This window comes from Sciurus carolinensis, chromosome 11 (genome assembly GCF_902686445.1).
Source record: "Sciurus carolinensis chromosome 11, mSciCar1.2, whole genome shotgun sequence".
In the NCBI taxonomy this organism is placed as follows: Eukaryota; Metazoa; Chordata; class Mammalia; order Rodentia; family Sciuridae; genus Sciurus; species Sciurus carolinensis.
Genome location: NC_062223.1, coordinates 124,710,058 through 124,730,050, shown reverse-complemented (window position 1 = coordinate 124,730,050; position 19,993 = coordinate 124,710,058). Strand labels below are relative to the sequence as shown.

Sequence of the window (19,993 nt, the reverse complement as noted above, 5' to 3'; positions counted from 1 at the left end):
GAGCGTGGGGAGTCGAATCTATCCAATCGAAATTGAGGCCAGGTCCGAGACGGACCAGCACCGACCAATGGGAGCGTAACTAGAGCCGACGTGCCCACCCACCACACTTGGCGTTGCCTGGAGTCGAGGCAAAAGTAAGCTAATGAGGGGAAAGCTGGGCGTTGAAAGAGCAGCACTGATTAGCGAATCTGAAATCGCCTGAATGAAAGCCCACTTGTGATTCGTCCTAAGTAGATCAAAGCCCCGGCGGGCTGGAACTGGCCGGACTGTGAGGTCTGAGTCCGGGCCGGGGAAGTGGGGGAACCAGGGAGCCAGGTGAGGCCGGCGGCCGTGAGGAAAGCCTGACAATTGCGGAGTAGCGAGAAGGGCGGAGGCTCGGACTGCGGAGGCTGGAAGACAGTGTGGGCAGGCGGTGTGCTGACTTCACAGACCACCCTTACCGCGGGTCTGGGCCCAAGGCCCGGCGGCTAATAAATTCTTAATTGGGTGCCGAGAAGGAAGGACTGTTTTATGTTTCATACTCTTAAGAAAGTAAAATGTCAGTGCCTTCGTTTTCCCTTTGTCTGAAACCTTAATCCCTCTCCAACTACTAGGAGGTACCCAGGTGAGCTTTCTGATGAGATGTGCGGGCACTTTTTTCCTCTTGCCAGTTTGAATCAGCAGCCAGGCTGGGGATAGCAGGGGAACTCCGCGCAGCCAGGTGTTCCCAGGCTGCAGTGCTGGAAGCTGCTGGGTGATGGAGCTAGCAGACTGAATCACTGTACACCTTCAAATCGCATCTCTGACCGGGAAAGGGGTGCAAGCACAGGATCAGAATCCATGGAGCCCCCTTTTCTAACTGCGCGTTAAATAAGATCAGACGTCACATCCGTGGCATTTCGGTAACTTGGCAATTGATTTTTCCCAGATGTGCATGGCACTTAATAAAGCTGGAGGCATTATGTTAATATTTTAAAATTTGAATGATAAATATTTAAAGTAGAAATTTTAAAGTGTGAAAGTCCCCCGATTATTTTTAAGGGTTTAGGACAAGCTATGAAAAAATTGAAAAGGATTCCTTCAGAAGGGCCATTCACTCCTGTAATCCATTGTTTTCTTCTGTTGCTTTCAAGGGCTTGTGTCTACGTGAAAATCGGGAAATGGGAGAGGTATCGCCCACCAGCAGCAGCTATTAAGCCTTATTACCCTCCTTGGAGTCCATATTTGTCCTGGACAGTAAGTCATCTTATAATGACCATTGTTCTCCCTCAAGATTCCCAGCCTAGTGCTGAGTGCTTTATTTTTAGTAAGCTATGGTCAGTCGTCTCACTATGTGCCTATCAATTTTCTCTGAAAGGTGGATTTAAGGGCATGTAGAACTAACCTTAGATAAATGAAGAATGCAAATACATCCAAAAGTGTTTGAAGAAACTTTTTAAGAAGAACTCGCAGCATGAACACAGAGGGAAAAAAATGATCCTACACTTGGTCTTGTTGTCAGCTAATGAACAGTGTTCAAATTTAGACAGTGTTTTTACCTACTGTAGGCTATTTGCTACAGATATTGCTGGGCCTGATGGTGTACACCTGTAGTCCCAGCTACTCAGGAGGTTGAGGCAAGAAGATCACAAGTTCAAGGCCACCTGGGCATCTCAAATTCAAGGCATCCTGTCTTAAAAAATAAAATAAAGTGGGCTGGGATGTAGCTCAGTGATAGAGTGCTTATCTAGCATGTGTGAGGACCTGGGTTCAACCCTCAGTACTGCAAAATAAATGAATACATACATACATGCCACATTTACTAAGTAAATGGACTTATCTTTTTTTGGAAGGTACCAGGGATTGAACTCAAGGGCACTCAACCACTGAGTCACATCCCCAGGCCTATTATGTATTTTTTTTTAGAGACAGGGTCTCACTGAGTTGCTTAGTGCCTTGCTTTTGCTGAACGATCCTCCTTCCTCAGCCTCCCAAGCCCAGGGGATTACAGCTGTGTGCCATGGAGCCCAGCTGGACTTACTCTTGAAATCAGGTTGGCTAAACCATCAATTCTCCAAGGTTTGAAGAAATCCTGAATATTCAATTTAAAACTTTACTTTTTACCATATCTGACTTGAAAATAATAATTTAGCTATTCCAATAGAGAAAATGAGCACAAGTATTATGCTTATATTGAATTAACAAAATGAAATGCCTAGATATTCACTCCTCTACATCTGCTTTCTTTAGTATACCCACCCCTTCCTTTCTACACTTAGTAAGATAATGTGTAGTTTGGTTATAAAGTCATGAACCTCATTCTTAGAACAGCTAATTCTAGTTACCTCATACTTTAAAGCTATGCCATATATAGAACCCAGTGTTTCCTGAGATTATAAGTTTCTGTGGGAGATTGAAGGGATAGGTTTCAAATGGTTCAGTTTAACTCCCATTATCCTGTGTTCTAGATGTTGGAGTTGATCCAGGTTTTATAGGTTATTGTGTAATATCATAAAGAGCACCTATTAATCTTAAGTAGTTACTTTCTTAGTGGTATCATCCCAGCAACCAAACTCAGAAACCTGAGTCATTTCTAAAACCTCTCCTTAGATTTTCCATTTCCACAACCGAGGGAAGTTTATACCCTAATCAGCTCTCATCTGAAGCATTGCAATAGTCTAATTGGTCACCCATCTCTGATCTCTGATCCCAATTCATGTATACTCTGTTACCAGTTAACTTTTTAGAATTAAATTTGAGAATATTACATTGGGTGGTATATCAAATACCTGTGTTCCAGATTAATAAATTATGCACTTTCTGAATTATCTACTTAAGCTTTTAATTTTAAAGAAAGAAAACCTTACAGATCTAGTTCAGATGCCTTCTCTTCCCTTTCCTCTCCCCTTTCCCTCCCTACCCTACAGAGGCAAATACTCTCCTAAAATTGTACCATTAAATGCTCTTATTTTTATACTTTTGTTATACATATATATATCATAATCAATATGTATTATTTAGGTCTTATTTTAATTTTAATGTACAAATTGTACATTATTATAGGTTATATGCAATTTTTATCACTCAACATTGTTTTTTAGATATTTATATCCGTACATATAGATCAAGTTCAATCATTTGAAGTATGGGTTATGAATATATAGTATTGTATTCATTTCCTTATTGATGAACATTTTTTTCCTGTTATTTTGCTATTATGAATAAAGTTGCAGTGATGACCCAAGAGTTTTTCTAGAACACTGACTCTTCAAGGAGGTTGTACTGCCCCATAATGGGGGTATTTTGGAATTCATGTAGACATATTTATTTATTGTCATTGGAGGGAACTATTGGAATTTACCCAGCAAGGCTGGGGATGCTAGATGTTCCGTAATGCATGGGACAGTCCTTAGATGAAGAATTGTCCTGTGTTCTATACTACTTTCCCACAGGATATTCATTTCTAATTATCTGGGCCCAGAACCTAACTCCACTTTTCATATTAACATAATGTATTTTTTGGCACAGTTTAATATAATAAAATTTCCAGGAATGAAACTCTAATGTAAATTAAGGGAAAATTATACTAATTTGTGGTTTGGAACTTTAACAAAAGTTGTTCCTCACTCTAGAAAAATCACATAACTGAAGGCAGCACAGCTCGTGGTATTTGAGTTGACAGCACAACACACCTGCATAGTCTGCATTTGTAGCTTTTGCGTTCATGGTGATTCTAAGTTTAGGTGCGAGCATCTGACTACTGTACTTCATTATGTATTCTAGTGTAGTCAGCCTGAACATTCATATTTTTAAACATATGCTATTTCATTATGAATTAGTTCCATTTAAAATTGGCTTCTGTATATATATGTAATGTAGAAGTCTAGTTTTATTATTTTCCGGTTGGATAATCATTTGTCTCACAACCAGCTATGAAATCCTTTACCCACTGAATCACAGAGCCAACTTCTTCCTGCATGAAGTTCTCACAAATGCATGGATCTGTTTCTGGGTCCTCAATTTCATGCCGCTGGTCCATGTGTCTTTGTGCCATTATCACACTGTTTTAATTACCTTGGTTTTATAATGTGTCTTGTGGCAGTTGGTAACAAGAAAGGCAAGTTGCCATCCTACTTCTCAAAATTGTTCTGGCTATTCTTGGGCTTTTACTCTTTCATATGAATTCAGGATTCATTTTCAAGTTGTACAAAAATTATTTTTAGATTTTGGTTAGAATTGCATTGAACGTATAGGTTAAAGAAAATTGAGATCTTCAAATTGAACTACCTAGCAACATGGGTTATTTTTCTATTCAGGGCTGCTTTATTTCTCTGTCCAGGTACTTCTTAAAAACTACCTTTGAATAAGATTTTAATTTTATAATTTTAGCTACAATAATCTTACAAATCTTTTGTTACATTTATTCATACATACATATACATACACATATCTTTTTACTATGAAGGTTTCTAATATATTCAAAAGTATAAAACTAGTAAAGCCAACATTGACGCTCCCTTCACCCTGTTCAACAACTAGCTCACGACCAGGCTTGTTTCATGTAGCTCCTTCATTTCCCCTCCTCCAGATAATATGAAGTTCCTAGTCACATTTTCTGTTCTTTAATGTGTTACTTATGTATGTGTGTATATCATAAAGAGCCTTCAATAGCTTTTTTAAAAAAAATTCTTCACTTAAAAAAACATAATTCCCTAATATCATCAAATATTCCAGATACTGTTGAGATTTCTCTAGTCATCTTGTAAAAGGTTTCTGTTGTTCTTTTTTGTTTGTTTGTTTTTACAGTGGCTTTGTTTGAAGGAAGACCCAAACACAGTCCATATATCGCATTGGATTGATATGTCTCCTAAGAGTCTTTAAAATAAACATTTTAGTGAAGTGTAACACACATATAGAAAAGTGTACAAACACAGTCCATATATTGCATTTGACTGATATGTCTCTTAAGAGTCTTTAAAATAAACCTTTTAGTGAAGTGTAACACACATATAGAAAAGTGTACACATCCTAAATGTATAACTAGGTGCAGTTTACCAAAATAAATGAATCCAGATAACCAACACCCAGATTAAGAAGCACAATTTTATCAGCACTCCAGAACCCACTTCAGCCCCCTCCAGTTACCACTTTCTACAAGGAAAACATTCTCTTGACTCCTAAAACCCCCAAAGTAGTTTGACCTTTTTTTGAACATTATGTAAAAGGAATCAAACAGTATGAACTCTTTTGCCTCTGTCTTTTTACACTTAAAAATTTGTGAAATTCATTCACATTGTTGGGTATAATTAATTATAATTAATTCTTATTGCTTTATCCTATTGCATCGTATGAATGAATACATCAACCATATTGATTCATCATATTGGTGGACATGTTGGTTGTTTCCTTTTTCAGCTGTTTCAAACAGGGCTACAATGAACTTCTTGTACATGGGTTTTGAACTTCTGTGTGCATTTCTGTTGGAAATACACCTAGGAAAAGAAGAGCTGGATCTGGGGAACATGAATTTTCAGCTTTAATTGATATGACCGAAAGCAGTTTTAACAATTTACACTCTTACCAGCAGCATATGAGGGTTCCAGTTAATCTATATCTTTGCTAACACTTTATTGTCTGTCATTTTCATTGCAGCCCTTCTTGTGGGTTTGTAGAATCTGAATTTTGGCTTTCATTTGCAATTTCCTGGTGACTAATGAAGTTGAACTCCTTTTCATATATTGGTCATTCAGATATAAAGAGGTTTGTCAAGTGTTTTTATTTTTTATCTGCTTGATCTGTCAGATTCTAAAATAGTTACATTAACATCTTCCACTAAATTTTTTACTTTTTATATTGTAGTGCTTATGTCACTTTTGAGGCTATGTTTTAGGTTCATATTTGTTTCAAGTTGTATCTTTTTGCTAAATTATTCCTTTTGTGATTATTCTTATTAATATTTTTCAAACTTACCATATTTTTCTTAATACTAACATTGCTTCACCAACTTACATTTTTTTCTTGTTTCACTTGTTTTTCCAAATTGTGATTAAAAGCACATAACATAAAATTTTACCATCTTAACCATTTTTAAGTGTACAGTTCAGCAGTGTTAAGTATATTTACATTATCGTGAAACAGAACTCCAGAAATTTTTCATCTTGTAAAAAGTAGAACTCTAGACCTATTAAATATTTTCCCATTCCCACCTTCCCCTAGTATTTTTTTGTTAGTATTTCCTTGTATGTCTTTTCAGTCTCTTTATTTTCAATCTCTTTCATTATACTTTTTGTGTAGCTTTTATTAAGAGCTGTTCTTATTTTTTTAAATCTAGCATGAGAATCTTAATAGTCAAGTATAATTTGTTTGTATTTACTATGATTTTTGTTGTAATTGGGTTTATATTTGCAATTTTATTTTGTATTTTAAAATTTTCCTTCTTTTGTACCTTTTGTTTTCTTCCTTAATTTTTTTTTCTCTCTACTTGTGTGGAAGTTCTTCATTCTCTTACTGTTATTTGGTATGTATCTAAATGTCTTCAAACATCTATACTTAGCTTAATAAAACTTACTAATCATTAACTCCTCCTCCAGAGCAAGTAATGTAAGTAGACTGCTTTTACTTTGAACTATTCTTTCTCACCTTGCATATAATTGTTGAGTAATATTTTAGTCCTTTCTTATTTTTAAGCCCTTGAAAATTAGTCGTTGTTATCATTGCAGGAATCTTTATAGCCAATTTTTGCCAATGTCTTTCTCACCATTCTTCCTTATATTTTTCTTGGTTCATTTTCCTTTTTGCTGGAGAACATTCCTAAGTACCTCTTTCAGTGAGGATCTGTGAGAGGTAAATTCCATTTCAGTCTTTGCCTGAAAACATCTTTAAGTCTACTCTCAGAGGAGTCTTGCATGCCCATTTCTGGTGGCATCCTAATAGAGGTTTTGGTTCTGTCTCTACTGGGATCCTTTAGGTGCCTTACTTCTAGTCTAGTTTTTGTTAATCTTTCTACTGAGATTCCTATACCACACTGGTATTGTGACTTGAACCCTATATTTAAATGCAGGTTAGGATTCAGATTTCTCTTGGGAGAGTCTTTTTCATCTGTGACCTGAATCACTTTTCTGGCCTTCTTTGAAATAGTAAGCAATTTTTCAGACCACATTTCAAAAACAGTTAAACCCTTTTGAGGGCCTAGCATAATGTATTGTTCTCAATCCTAGTTCTCGGCATTATGGGTCCGAGATCTCATCTGGCCAAGAGAGGACCACTCTTGAAGGCCTACATCTGCTGCCAGCACCCCTGTAGACCTCTGTGCTCAGTCCCTGCTAACCACTCAGGTGCTGAGCTATGTTTTTGTTTAGGATACTTAAGAGTTTTCCTTTGTTGCTTTGTATACATATTAATTTCTTTTTATTCTGTTTTATTGAGCATTTCCGCATGTTCACTGTTGTTTGAGGCACTCCCTTTGTAGGGCTGTCCAGGGAATGGTTCAGAAGTTATCTGGTCATCCTTCTAAACCTTGATATGACCTTATTATTCCCTCACTTGATTTTCAGGTTTATTAGCACTGTTTCATTTGTTCTTCAAAAAAATTTATTCAAACTGGGGATACCAGGTGAGAGAGATATAAAGTTTCTGCCTTCATAAAATTACTATTCTAGTTGGAGAGACAGAAAATAAACTTGTAAGCAAATGAATAAAAAATGTTACCTACAGGGCTGAGATGTGCCTGCATCTGCCTCTCATTCGCAAAGATTTGGTTTGACCCCCCTGTTCCAAAAAAAAAAAAGGACCTACAAGGGTAGCCCAGTGTAAGAATGCTGCCTAGCCTGCATGAGGTCCTGGGTTTGATCCCTAGCACTGCAAAAAAAAAAAAAGTTAACCAGGTGCAGTGGCACATGCCTGTAATCCCAGTGACTCTGGAGGTTGAGACAGGTGGATTGTGAATTCAAAGCCAGCCTCAGCAAGTTAGTGAGGCCCAAGTAACTTAGTGACACCCTATCTCAAAATAAAAAGGGCCACAGATGTGGCTCAGTATGGGTTCAATCCCCAGTACCTCCCCCCACACACAAAAACGTTAACTACAATTAAGTGCTCTGAAGGAAATAGAAAGATGGAAAATCACTGTTTGGGAGAGTTACTTTAGACAGGGCAGTCAGGGAAGACCTCTCAGGGGAAGCGATATTCTTTATCCGAGGAAGCCAAAATGGGAACCATGAGAAGAGTGCAACCTTACATATAATAGAGGGATTGTTAGGGATTGAGGGTTAACTGCAGGCAGTGGAAATAGCCAAATACAAAGACCTAGAGATGGGGAAATATTGGCTTGCTGGAGTAATTGGGACAGCATTCATGAGGTGCTAGGAAGGGACATACTGCTCCCCAGTGAGGTTAGAGAGGCCTCTCCCCTTACTCCATCATCTTGCCTTGCTGATTCTTTCCAGAGAGTTCTTGTGCAAGGCCCCTCCCTTGTAACCCTTCTCACTATCCCAGTTCCTGCTGCACTTTGCTACTTCCCAGAATGTAACATGGACAGTTGTTTATGTAACAGTATTCTCCAGTAGACCTAAGGCTTCTGCCAGGAGAGATTTCTCATTTACTTTTGTCATCCCAGCTTGTAGAACAGTGGTTTACATGGTAGGCACATCATGAATGTTGGTTGAATTACCGTGTTCTTAAGAGCAGTTCATGCTTAGAGCTTCTTTTCCAATAACTTTTTAACAAAAGTTCTCATAGATAATTTTTTTGACATTTAAATATCAGATAAAGAAAACCAACAACCTAAGGAAGAATCTGTTGCTCAAGACTTTGTCTCTGATACTGGAAAGAAAATCAGGGCAAGTACTGAAGTATGGTGTTACCCTGTAGTGGGTTAATTGATAGCCTGCCCCTAAATTATATCCACAGCCTAACTCCTAGAATCTGTGAATGTGACCCTATTTGACTAAAGGTCTTTGTAGGTATAATTAAGTTAAGGAACTCATGACAAAATCGTACTAGATTACTTGGGTGGACCTGAAGTTCAGTGAAGATGCCCTTCTCAGCCAGGAGAAGATAGAGACAGAGAAGGCCGTGTGAAGATATGGGGGACAGAGACTGAAGTGGTGAGTCACAAGCCAAGGAACACCTGGAGCCACCAGAAACTGGAAGAGACCTGGAAGGATCCCCCCCTGGATCCTCTAAGGGGAGTGTGGACTTATAGACACCTTTATTTTTTACTTCCTATCTCAAGAACAGTGAGAGAATGAATTTCTGTTGTAATTAATTAGCAAGCCAACACACCCCCCTTTATAGTTATACTGCACTCACTCCTTCTGTGACGTGGACATATAATACCTTCCTCCAAAGCTTATTGCCATGATTAAATGAGACATGTTTGTAAAGTACTTAGCACACAGTAAATGTTCAAAAGTAGTGATGGTTGTTCTTCTTCTTCTTTAAGGGTTGGAAGTTTTCTTCTTTTTGCAAATAAGCACTGAACAGTAGAGTGGAAATTTCTGTCTCATGATCAGCTGGTGAGTCAAAGTTGATTTAACCTAAGAGCTTCAACTTCTGCTTTGACCCTGGAGTTCCCAGGTCCTTGTGCCTTTAGCAGACCTTAGTTAGGATATTATAGCAAGGGAGAGTCTAGCATTCTACTGTGGCTTGGGGAAAAAGTTAAACTAGAACTCAGAGACCCCAAATTTAAAATTACACACATGGAGCAGAAAGCAATCTCTGACATAAAAAAGGGCTTCGGGTTCTAAATTTCTAGTTCTCATTAAGAGACTCCGAGACTGGACATTTCTGAAAATTAAAGACCTGTAGTGAGTGATTCTACACACCAATCAACAAAAACTTCCCCATAATGAGGTCAGGCTTTCTGTGTTTGTCTGAATGCCAGGAGTGGGTGCGGGCAGGGGTCCCAGACAGCGTGTGGGCTGATGGCACCTTCCTCCCCAGGATGGCTGGCACGGTGCTTGGAGTGGGTGCTGGTGTGTTCATCTTAGCCCTGCTCTGGGTATTGGTGCTGCTGCTGTGTGTGCTGTTATCCAGAGCCTCCGGGATAGCTAGGTAAGGCATTCTTTCCAGCTGGGAGTCCTAGGTAAAAGCAATTAGAGGCAAAATCGCTGACGCTCATTAAACATTTAGAATTCAGAAGATCATTTTTGTAATTACTGGCAGTTTGAATGAGTTGCATTTTAACCTCTTATCATAAGCACTAACTGTGTTATTTATGCTCTGAGGCAGAGGTGGGAGGAGAAGGGAAGTGTATTTTTCAGTTCTCACTGTGTAGGAGATCAGGGAAGACAAGAGATGACAAGAAAATCTGCTTTCACTGTCTATTGAACCTTTTGGGGTTGAACGTGGGAGTTTTTCTCAATTGTTCAGATTTATGGCACATGCTTGGTCCAGTCCCTAAGGTTCTAGGCCTGGACCCAGGGAAACTTAAAACCCCTGTGTGTTGAACTGGCCACCTCCACCAGGCATTGACTTTGGAACAAAGTTAGGCTACTAACAGAATCTGAAAATCGAGTTGCACTCTGAAAGATAGTGTCAGTAGGAAGCAGAGAGTTACAGAATTTGCTAAAGTATCTGGTCTAAAAACATCTTAAGTGGAAATGGGGAGGCTCTGCTTTGTTATTGTTTTTTAATGACTTCGTGCAGAAGCACAAATGAAAACTATGAATTCCCACTGTTAGGAATTTGGAATTACCCAGAATAAAGAGGAATGCACTCAGCTGGTATCCTACTAGGAAGAAAGGAATGGAGGGTGGTTGTGGTCAGCAGGTCTCTGGATTCTGTTAAGGGACTGAAACAGAATATTGACTCCAGGGAGGGACCAATCTGGGCCTCATTAAAGAAAAAACCGTAAACGGTGCTTTTAATACTTTGTCTTTTTGGTCCCAGGTTCTCTGTCATTTTTGTGTTCCTTGGTGCTCTGATCATCACGTCCATTCTATTACTTTTTCCCCGAGCCAGTGAATTTCCAGCTCCAGAGATCGAAACGAAGGTAAAGCTGTTGGTTTCATTTTGTCCTCTGGTCCAAACCTGCATCCTGCCCTGTGACCTGAGATGTGTTAGAACTGCAGTGTTCAAAAGCTCAGAGGGAATTTTGAGACCCCCCTACCACTTCACCCAGGAAAAGAATCTTCTGAATGCCACCTGCAATACCTATAGGCAGAGGTTTGACTGAGCCTTTATCAAGTTGAACAACACTGTGGAAAGTATACCTCCTACTGTGGGGACAGAGAAAGAGAAACTGAGTTAGAAATGGGACTAGGCCTGCTCCTGAAATGAGGGGTTCCCATTCCTGGTGGCCTTGGCTCATATCCTCAGATCTTGGGTTGAAACTGATGTAATGCCATCAGGGTGCTGAGCAATATGAATTTCCATCTCCACGTGGTACACCTTTTCCACTTGTGATGTGGAGAGAATCATTTCCATAGAGAAGAGCAGTGAGGAAAGAGGAACATTCTTGTGTAAAATAGAAGTGGAAGATATAGGCGAATTCAACACCAACTCCTTTGGCCTACATATGCCACCTTCCACCTCTGCAAATGGATTCTTATACCTCTCTCACAGTTCTTTGCTGGATATCTCACCCATTCTAGTTGATTCCAGGAGGAATGGGACTCTGGCTTAATCACAACTGGCCTCAAACCTGTAGGATCTTGATAAGGTTATTGGCTTCCATTTGTTCCATTTAATTTGTTCCATTGCTCCTTCTAATAGCCTCTTTTTTCTCAACCTCTGTTTTAATTTTTAAGCAGTAATGATGATAATAGCTAATATTTGTTAAAGGATAACTGTGCCAGGTTCTGTGCTAACTTAGCATGTTTACACTATCTCATTTAAACCTCAGGCCAATCTAAGTAGTACAAAGTAGGTACTATTACTGTCCCCATTTTATAGGTAAGGGAACTGGGGCTGTAGAGGTTAAGGTAACTTGCCCAAGTTCATACATATACAGTAAGAAGCAGAGCAAAGATTCAAGCCATGGTCTACCTGCAGAATTTTCATTTTGGGGGACTCAGTGGAATATCAGGGGCCAGCCTAGTGAACGCACAAGTTACCAATTTGGTACTGAACAACAGTACATAGAATTATATAACTTTTAGACTACAGTGAACACATACTTCCAACCTTATATAGGACTAAACCTTGGCAAAAGGAAGGAAATTTATTCCAAAAACTCTGAGGGGAAAAATACCACACAAATTCAAGGAATTATTTTCATTAATGCCAGGTCTTTTGTTTACATTTGGAAAACACTCTGAAGGTAGAAGTACTGTGAGCGAGGGGTAAATACCCACTTCAGCGTCCTTATTAAGGGGAGGGTGATAGATTTCTGTGTCACTGCAGATGTGACTATTAGAAGAAGGCATCGTATAAACACTGTTGAAATCAGTCCCTCTCTTTTCTGTCATATGAGACTCAGGAGAGAATGGGGTTTGAGCAAAATGTGTTTGTCAGCATAGCCAGCAGAATGAAGTTCTCATTTTCAGGTCTTGAGAACTGGCCCCTGCAGCAGCCAGGCTCAATACTGTATCAATAATACATGGCCTGGGCCTTCTGCACCCAAGGCCTGCTAATTGGCTAATTAAAAAGTGAAACAGTCGAACGAGCAAACATGTAGCCCACAAGAGACTTGTTCAGTAACAGAGCCAAGGTCAAAGTTATGTTAAAGCTGTTTTATCAAACTGACCTTTGTTATAAGTTGACTGTTGGGGTAATCTCTGGAGCAGTTGGGGTGTCTTCTTCTTCTTCTTCTTGGTGTCTTTGGATCTCAGTAATCATATCAGAGCTTGGATTTGACAGGTGCTTTGTGTATCAGCACTGTATTAGTTTTCTATTGCTGCTGTAACAAATTACTGCAACTGTAGGGGCTCACAATATAAATTTGTTATCTTACAGTTCTGTAGGTTAGAAATTCAAAATCAGTCTCACTGGGCTAAATAAAGTCCAGGGTTCAGCAGGGCTGCATTTCTTTCTAGAGGTTTTAGGGCAGAATCCATTTCCTGTCCTTTCCAGCTCCTGGAGGCTTCCTCTGGCCCTTGGTTCATGGTCACCTTCCTCAATTTCAAAGCCAACAATAAACAGCTCTCTGACTGCTTCTGTCCTCACACCTCTTTTCCTGACCCTCTTTCCTGCCTTCTCCTCCTACTTTCAAGGACCCTTGTAATGATGCTGTGCTCACCTGGATAATGCAGGTAACAGCACTGTTTTCAGGTTCGTTTGGTTAGTAAACTTAATTCTCCTTTGTCATGTAATCTAACATATTCAAAACCCCTGGGGATTAGGATGTGGACATCTTCAGACCATTTTTCTGTGTCAATCACCTCTTGGATATTTTGGGTTCTCTCCTAGATATGGGTTTTCAAGGCTTCTTTGAAGTCAATCACTTACTCAGTTTGAGTTGCTGCTCCATCAAGTCTGTGCATTAAATTGCTTTTTCCTGCCCAAATTTAAGTACTGCCATTTGGCTCTGGGGAAAGTGGGGCTCCAGCAGTGGACAGCTCCAAATGAATAGAGCCAACATCAGTTATAACTTTTTTATTTTTTCAGTATGGGGAGTTGAACCCAGGGCCTGTAGCATACTAGGCAAGCACTTTACCACTGAGCTACAGCCCCAGTTGCCCCCACCCTTTTTAAAAATTTTGAGACAGGGTTTTGTCACACTCATGCTTGCAGTCCTCCTGAGTCAGTCTCCTGAGTAGCTGGGATTACAGGTGTGCAGCACCACACCCAGCAGTTATAGGTTTTTGTCAACAAAGACCAGGAACATTGGGGCCTTGGGGTCTGGGGATGTAATTCACTGGTAGAATGCTTGCCTAGCATGGGCGAAGCCCTTGGTTTAGCCCACAGTACTCCAAAAGTAAAGAAAGGAAAAAGAAAGCAGAATAAGGAAGAATAACCTTCAAGTATGACAGGTTACCAGGCAGCCAACTGTATGATGGAGCAAGTTACTTATCTTCTTACTGTTTTAGTATCTCAGGCAAATGACCACTTTCCCTCTCCCCTGAGAAGCTAAGTAATGAATATTAGGGTTCAGAACTCATCTGATAAAAATTTTGAAAAGTTACCTTTTCATCTGAAAATGAACCCTTTTTTTTTTTTTTTTTTTGGTGCCAGGGGCATTTGACCACTGAGCCACAGTCACAGCCCTATTTTTGTGTTTTTTTTAGAGACAGGGTCTCATTGAGTTGCTTAGCACCTCACTTTTTGCCGAAGCTGGCTTTGAACTTTGATCTTCCTGCCTCAGTCTCCTGAGCTGCTGGGAGTACAGGCATGTCCCACTGTGCCCGGCCTGAAAATGAACCCTTCTGAGAGCAGTAGGTTAATGACTAGATCATATATACACCAAGTGTGTCATACTATTGTATTTTAATATATGTTCCAAATTCTCCATAGTAAAATGTGTTTTAACAACAACAAAAGTTATTCTTTCTAGGACCAAGCAAACATCTCATTAACTCTTTGGGATAACTGGTTCCAAAACATCTATTTACAGAGGGAACTCGGTTACAAATATGAATGAACAACTGCTGACAAATTTATAACATATATCAGATCAACACAACCAGGATGCTGAAGAGTAATAATTTCACTTTGGTGTTTTCTTTCTCCAGATTGTGGATACCTTTTTCATTGGGCGCTATGTCCTGCTGGCTTTCCTCAGTGCTGTCTTCCTTGGAGGCCTCTTCTTGGTTCTAACTCATCATATCCTGGAACCAATCTATGCCAAACCATTGCGGTCCTACTGAGCATTGTTGGGGAAAACCAAGACCCCGTTCTCCTCTCCTCCATTTTTATGTTATTGATGAGCAACGAGGGACTTGAGAGCCTTGTTTTGACAGACTTCCTATCTTAAGGCAGAGGAATATCCATTCATCACTAAGACAAATCTCTTACGTTCTGGCTCCCAGAAACAGGGTTGCAAAATTGCACCCGTAGGCATCAATTCTCACCATTTTAGGAGGGATGCTGCTGTCGTCTTAGTACCTGTACTTCAGGAATTCCATCTGTTTTGAAAGGGAAATAGTAATAATAATCTTCTTAGAGTAGATTTTCAAACATATCATTTAGAAGTGGATTTGGGGGGAAAGGATGAACCTAACCCTTTTTGATAATATGTGAAATTCTTAGTTATAAATTATAATCATAGCTGGGTGTGGTGGCACACACATTGTAATTCCAGCTACTCAAGAGGCTGAAGCAGGGAGATTGCAAGTTTGAGGCCAACCTGGGCAACTTAGTGAGACCCTGTCTCGAAATTTTTCAAGAAAAAGCTGGGGGCGTAACTCGGTGATGGAGAGCCCCTGGGTTCAGTTCCCAGTACCAACAAAAAGAAAATAAAAAGTTGTAGTTATTTGCAAAGGAAAAGCACCCAAACACAAAAGGTTACTTTAATGTGATAATTTGGAAGGCCAATTTAGGTGTTGGTTATTGACCACTGTATGCATAGAATTTCACAGAAGCCTATAAAAGCAATGGGTATTACTTCCCTTTGCTCTAATAAAGCAATAAACAATCACCAAGGGCCTGCTTTCACTTCAGACTCATGGTCATGCTATTCTGAAGGTAGTATTTTAGTATTTCAAGTTTGTTTAGAAATTAGAGGACAGGTAGGGAAATGTTTGTAGTCTGTCCTCCTGCCTTGTATCTCTAGGTTCTCTTCCAGGATATGGTCCCTCTGTGCTTTAACATTACCCTAACTGTCCATTTTAGGTTGTGGTGTGCTCTCTCCATCTTTGTAGCTCTTTCTCCAACCCTAATCAGGAATGTATATTCTCAGCATTAGATTATAACTTTATACCTATCTGATCTCCCTGACCTTGTGAAATTTGTACCTAAATGGAGGGACTCTGGTCTGGTTCCAATTTAGGAAGTGTCATCCTGACTCCTTAGACCTGTCTGGAAAAGGGTCTTCAGGTTAAAATGAAGAACCAAGAGAACAAGTTGGAAAGGTTGATTAGGTATGTGTTATATGCCTATAGTCTACCTTTTGAAGTTTAAATTTTATAACAATCTATAATCATCACCCCCACTTTTTTTTTTTTTTTTTTTTTTTTTGGTACTGGGGATTAAACCCAGGGGTGTTCTAACACTGAGCTACATCTCCAATCCTTTTTTTTTTATAATCATACATTTACATAGGGTAACAGTTTTTTGTTCATTCTGTTATTTTTTTCCTCCCCCCCACCCCTCCCACCCCTCTTTTCCCTCTATACAATCCCTCCTTCCTCTATTCTTGGCCCCCTCCCACCCCCCTATTATGTGTTATCATCCGCTTATCAACGAGATCATTTGTCCAATCCTTTTTAAATTTTATTTTGAGACAGATTCTTATTAAATTGCTGAGACTGGCCTTGAACTTGTGATCCTCCTCCCTCAGCTTCCAGAGTCACTGGAACTACAGGCATGTACTACCATGTCCAGCCATCCCCATGTTAAAGTAGGAAAAAACCTGGAGCTTAATCTAAAGACATTAACTGACTCATTGGAGCTTCACACAGTAGCCAGGGTGCAAACCCAGGTGTGGCAGACTACAGAGCCTGTCAGATTAGAAGAAAACCCACTAAGCTTGGTGGAAACTTGAGAGCTTGACGAAGGTTAGGGCTACATTCCTTTTTCTCTGGATCTTGTTGGCAGAATAGGAAAGTACCTTGTCCTGCAACCCCAGAGCAAGCTCAGCTCTAAATGACAAGAGGCAAAGACTGGCAACCATTGAGAGTCACAGGCTAGAAAGGACAAGGTGTAGTCCCTCTACTTGAACTATTCCCTTACCTTCTTCAGTTTGGACAAGCTTTGAACTTCGATCCTCCTGCCTCAGTCTCCTGAGCTGCTGGGATTACAGGCTTTATTCAGAAAACTTCAAAGGAAAGAGCTTCTTAATCTGACCTGGGCCCATGGGAAAAGAAGTAGCATTCCTCCACGCAGATTGAAGGAGAGAAAAAAACAGTGAAATGTTGAGGGAAGTGGGGCAGGTTGGGGTTCATGCTATTGTGCTCCCCTCTGGATATGGTCACTGAAGCTTCCAGGTACCTGTGAGTGAGCTACAGGGAAGTCAGGCCCACACAAGGGGAACATTGACTCCTAAAAAGCACAGGCTACCATTTGCTACCTTCTCCTGAGAGACTTGTTGAAAAGACTATTCTGGAAAAACTCACAGGTTCCTGACCATATATCCGTTTTTTAACCAATAGGGTGTCCAACTATCTGTTCAATAGATAATAGCTATAGCCAGGTGCAGTGATGCAGACTTGCGATACCAGTGACTCGAGAGGCTAAGGCAGGATCTCAAGATCCAGACCAGTCTCAGAAATTTATCAAGAACTTCTCAAAAAAAGGGCTGTGGAAGTAGATTAGTGGTTGAGTACCCCTGGGTTCATTTCATGGTGCCTCACCCCACCTTCCACCACAAAAGCTATGAGGTTTGGTGGACTATTTAGGTGGATAAAAATGTGTTAAGATCAGAAAAACTAAATTCCTTCCCAAACACCACTGCTCTCTAGTGTGTGTGTGTGTGTGTGTGTGTGTGTGTGTGTGTGTGTTTTAACCTGATGTAAATGACAGGCTTGTGTGTTAGGGGCTGGCTTTTGGGAAAAAAAAAAAAATTGTGCAAACTGTATTTCAGCTGGACCTGCCTTCTGTATTCTGTAATTGCCAGCTATGGTGAAATGAATGATACATTACTTTCTCCTGCACACCCAAGGTACTCATGTCTAACCCTAAAAACAAAGCAAAACAAACAGAAAACCACCACAGACTTGGTCCCAGAAGTGGACTTTAGCATGGGGTGTCCCTATCATCAGTGTCTCCTATGGCACCCCTTATGTTCATGGCCTTCCTGGAGGCAGGGCTCGGAGCTCATCCCGTAAATAGCAACAGAAATCACTTGTAGTGCTCATTAACCATTCTCTGATCAGTGGCCTTAAGGCAGGCTATGCTGTTCTTGTCTCTGTCCAGAGACTGCAGTGATCACCACTGTTTGGAAGGTAAGAAGGGAGAGAAAACAGGTTATTTTATAGCCTTCCAGAATTGTAGCCTTCCTGACAAGTTAGATTAGCATGACACCACTGCGCTCTTACAGTAGAGATGTTTGTCCATTCCATTAGGTGGCGCTGTGTGTTATGTTTTAGAAGTTTCTCAAGCCTGCAAAACACGCAATAATGTCTTAAGTTCCTTAAACTTACCACTCATAAAAATGGAGGTAAAGCTAACACTCTTTTTTGATACAGGATATCATATGTGTAAGGTAAGACTGCATCAGCCGTATCGTATTGCTGTTCAGGCACTAGGGACCTCAGCCATTCCTTCACACATATGGCACGTATCACCATCAGTCCACACTGATCCAATGCCTGGTGGGCATAAAGTGGTGGTCCTGGTAGAGTAAGTCAATGGAAGCACTGACTCTGAGGTGTTTGGACTGTTTTCCTAACTCCATCTCAGAATGAAGGTATTCCAGTTATTTTTAAATGCTTTAATCCTAACAAAGTAATTCTAACAAATGGATTATTTTGTTGGAATTAAAACATTTTTAAAAACTGGAATACCTTAAGGACATCAACTTTTCTATCAATTCTATGTCATTGCTGCTGTAGGGAAGCATTTTTATTTTATTTTCAATCTGTAAAGAACCTACTGCTATTACTTTACAGATGAGAAACAGGTGAAGAGAAGGGATTTTAAACTTTTCACAGCTAGTTAGTAGTGGCACTCAAACTTGACATACTAGCTCAACCTCCCACTGGGTTCCTAACAACTCGTTTCTCATTTAAAAAATAATTTTTGGCTTTCAAACAACTCCTTATTTTACACTAGTTAATATTATATTTTAGTTATTTGTACCCACCCTTTCCCTAACTCATATCCAAAAAGTTAAAAGTTCCATTAAAGAATGCTAATTAACATTGATAGTACAAATGACATTTTATTTTAACTCCTTGGCTTAAGTCTTTAAGTATTTGGCTGTTGTTGCAAAGAAACAAATTTCCAGATGTGAGAATCAGAACCATATGGAAACGAATCTGGAATAGTGTTGATTATCCTCATAGGAGCATAAACATGCAGGACTGGAAGGGATTTTATAGTTCATAGAGTTCAACCTTTAATCTCTAGATCCATCCAAAAACTTGGGAATAAGTACATTTGACATGCTGAAATCACAAGTTTTATTAGATTTAGCAAATGTGCTAGGCATTTGTCTAAGTGCATTGTAAGTACTAACTTATGTCATCACGTATCAGCCCTAGCCCTATGAGTAGGTCCTCTTAATACCCCCATTTCACAGGTGGGGAACAGGCACAGACTGGTGATGGAGTTGGCTCGAGATCACTCAAGGATAAGCAGGAATCAGGATTTGAAGTCCGGCAGTTTGTCTTAGTGTTTAAACTCTTAACTCCTTCCTATTATGCTATGTTGCTCCATAAGATGAGAACAGGAAAAGGAACCAAGGTCAGGCAATGCAAATCCACTTGTTAGAAACACCAAGAAAAAGCAACTAAGTGTGGTGGAAAGTTTAGAATCTTAGGAATTGGGCAGCAGTTTGGGGCAAGTAGTTTAAAGACACATGGGATCTCAGAGGCAATTTCACTGGTCAACCTTGCATTTTGAGAAGGTCTCACTCTATTAGACTTAGGCTTCCTCCCTGCTTAGAAATATGAAACAACTGAGCAGCAAGTAGATGAAGTTCTCAAGATGATGTAAAGAATACTCTGCCTAAATATTATAGCTATGCCCTCTGCTTGTTTTTAAGCTCTGTAGATTTCTTTTGTCTTCCTGCCTTTAAACTGATCATCTCCAACTTTATACTGAGAATCTATATTAGTTTCCTACTTCAACTGTGACAGATTATCACAAACTCAGTGATTTAGAATAGTACAAATTTATTATCTTTCAGTTCTGGAGGTCAGAAGTCAGAAATGGGTTTCATGGAATTAAAGACAAGACTTTGGAGACTCTAGGGGAAAATACATTTGCTTGCCTTCTCCAGTTTCTGTAAGTTGTCCACATTCTCTGACCAGTGGACCCCTTCTCAGTCTTCAAAGCC

The 19,993-nt window shown here is 39.8% G+C and overlaps 1 protein-coding gene across 6 annotated transcripts; it reads left to right on the top strand.

The window, feature by feature from the left end:
* The first annotated feature begins 257 nt into the window (after positions 1–257).
* Tmem218 (transmembrane protein 218) lies at positions 258–15,977 on the top strand. Of its 6 annotated transcripts, none has more exons than XM_047515711.1 (7): positions 258–604; positions 1,113–1,215; positions 9,000–9,059; positions 9,398–9,470; positions 9,898–10,008; positions 10,846–10,948; positions 14,568–15,977. In XM_047515711.1, the coding sequence occupies exons 4-7, from the start codon at positions 9,460–9,462 to the stop codon at positions 14,700–14,702; spliced, it is 360 nt and encodes a 119-aa protein (XP_047371667.1). In that variant the 5' UTR covers positions 258–604; positions 1,113–1,215; positions 9,000–9,059; positions 9,398–9,459; the 3' UTR covers positions 14,703–15,977. The 6 variants fall into 6 exon arrangements, with proteins under 6 accessions (XP_047371667.1, XP_047371668.1, XP_047371666.1 ...); XM_047515712.1 differs by having other exon boundaries at positions 9,000–9,139; XM_047515714.1 differs by having other exon boundaries at positions 264–315.
* Positions 15,978–19,993: the final 4,016 nt, after the last annotated feature.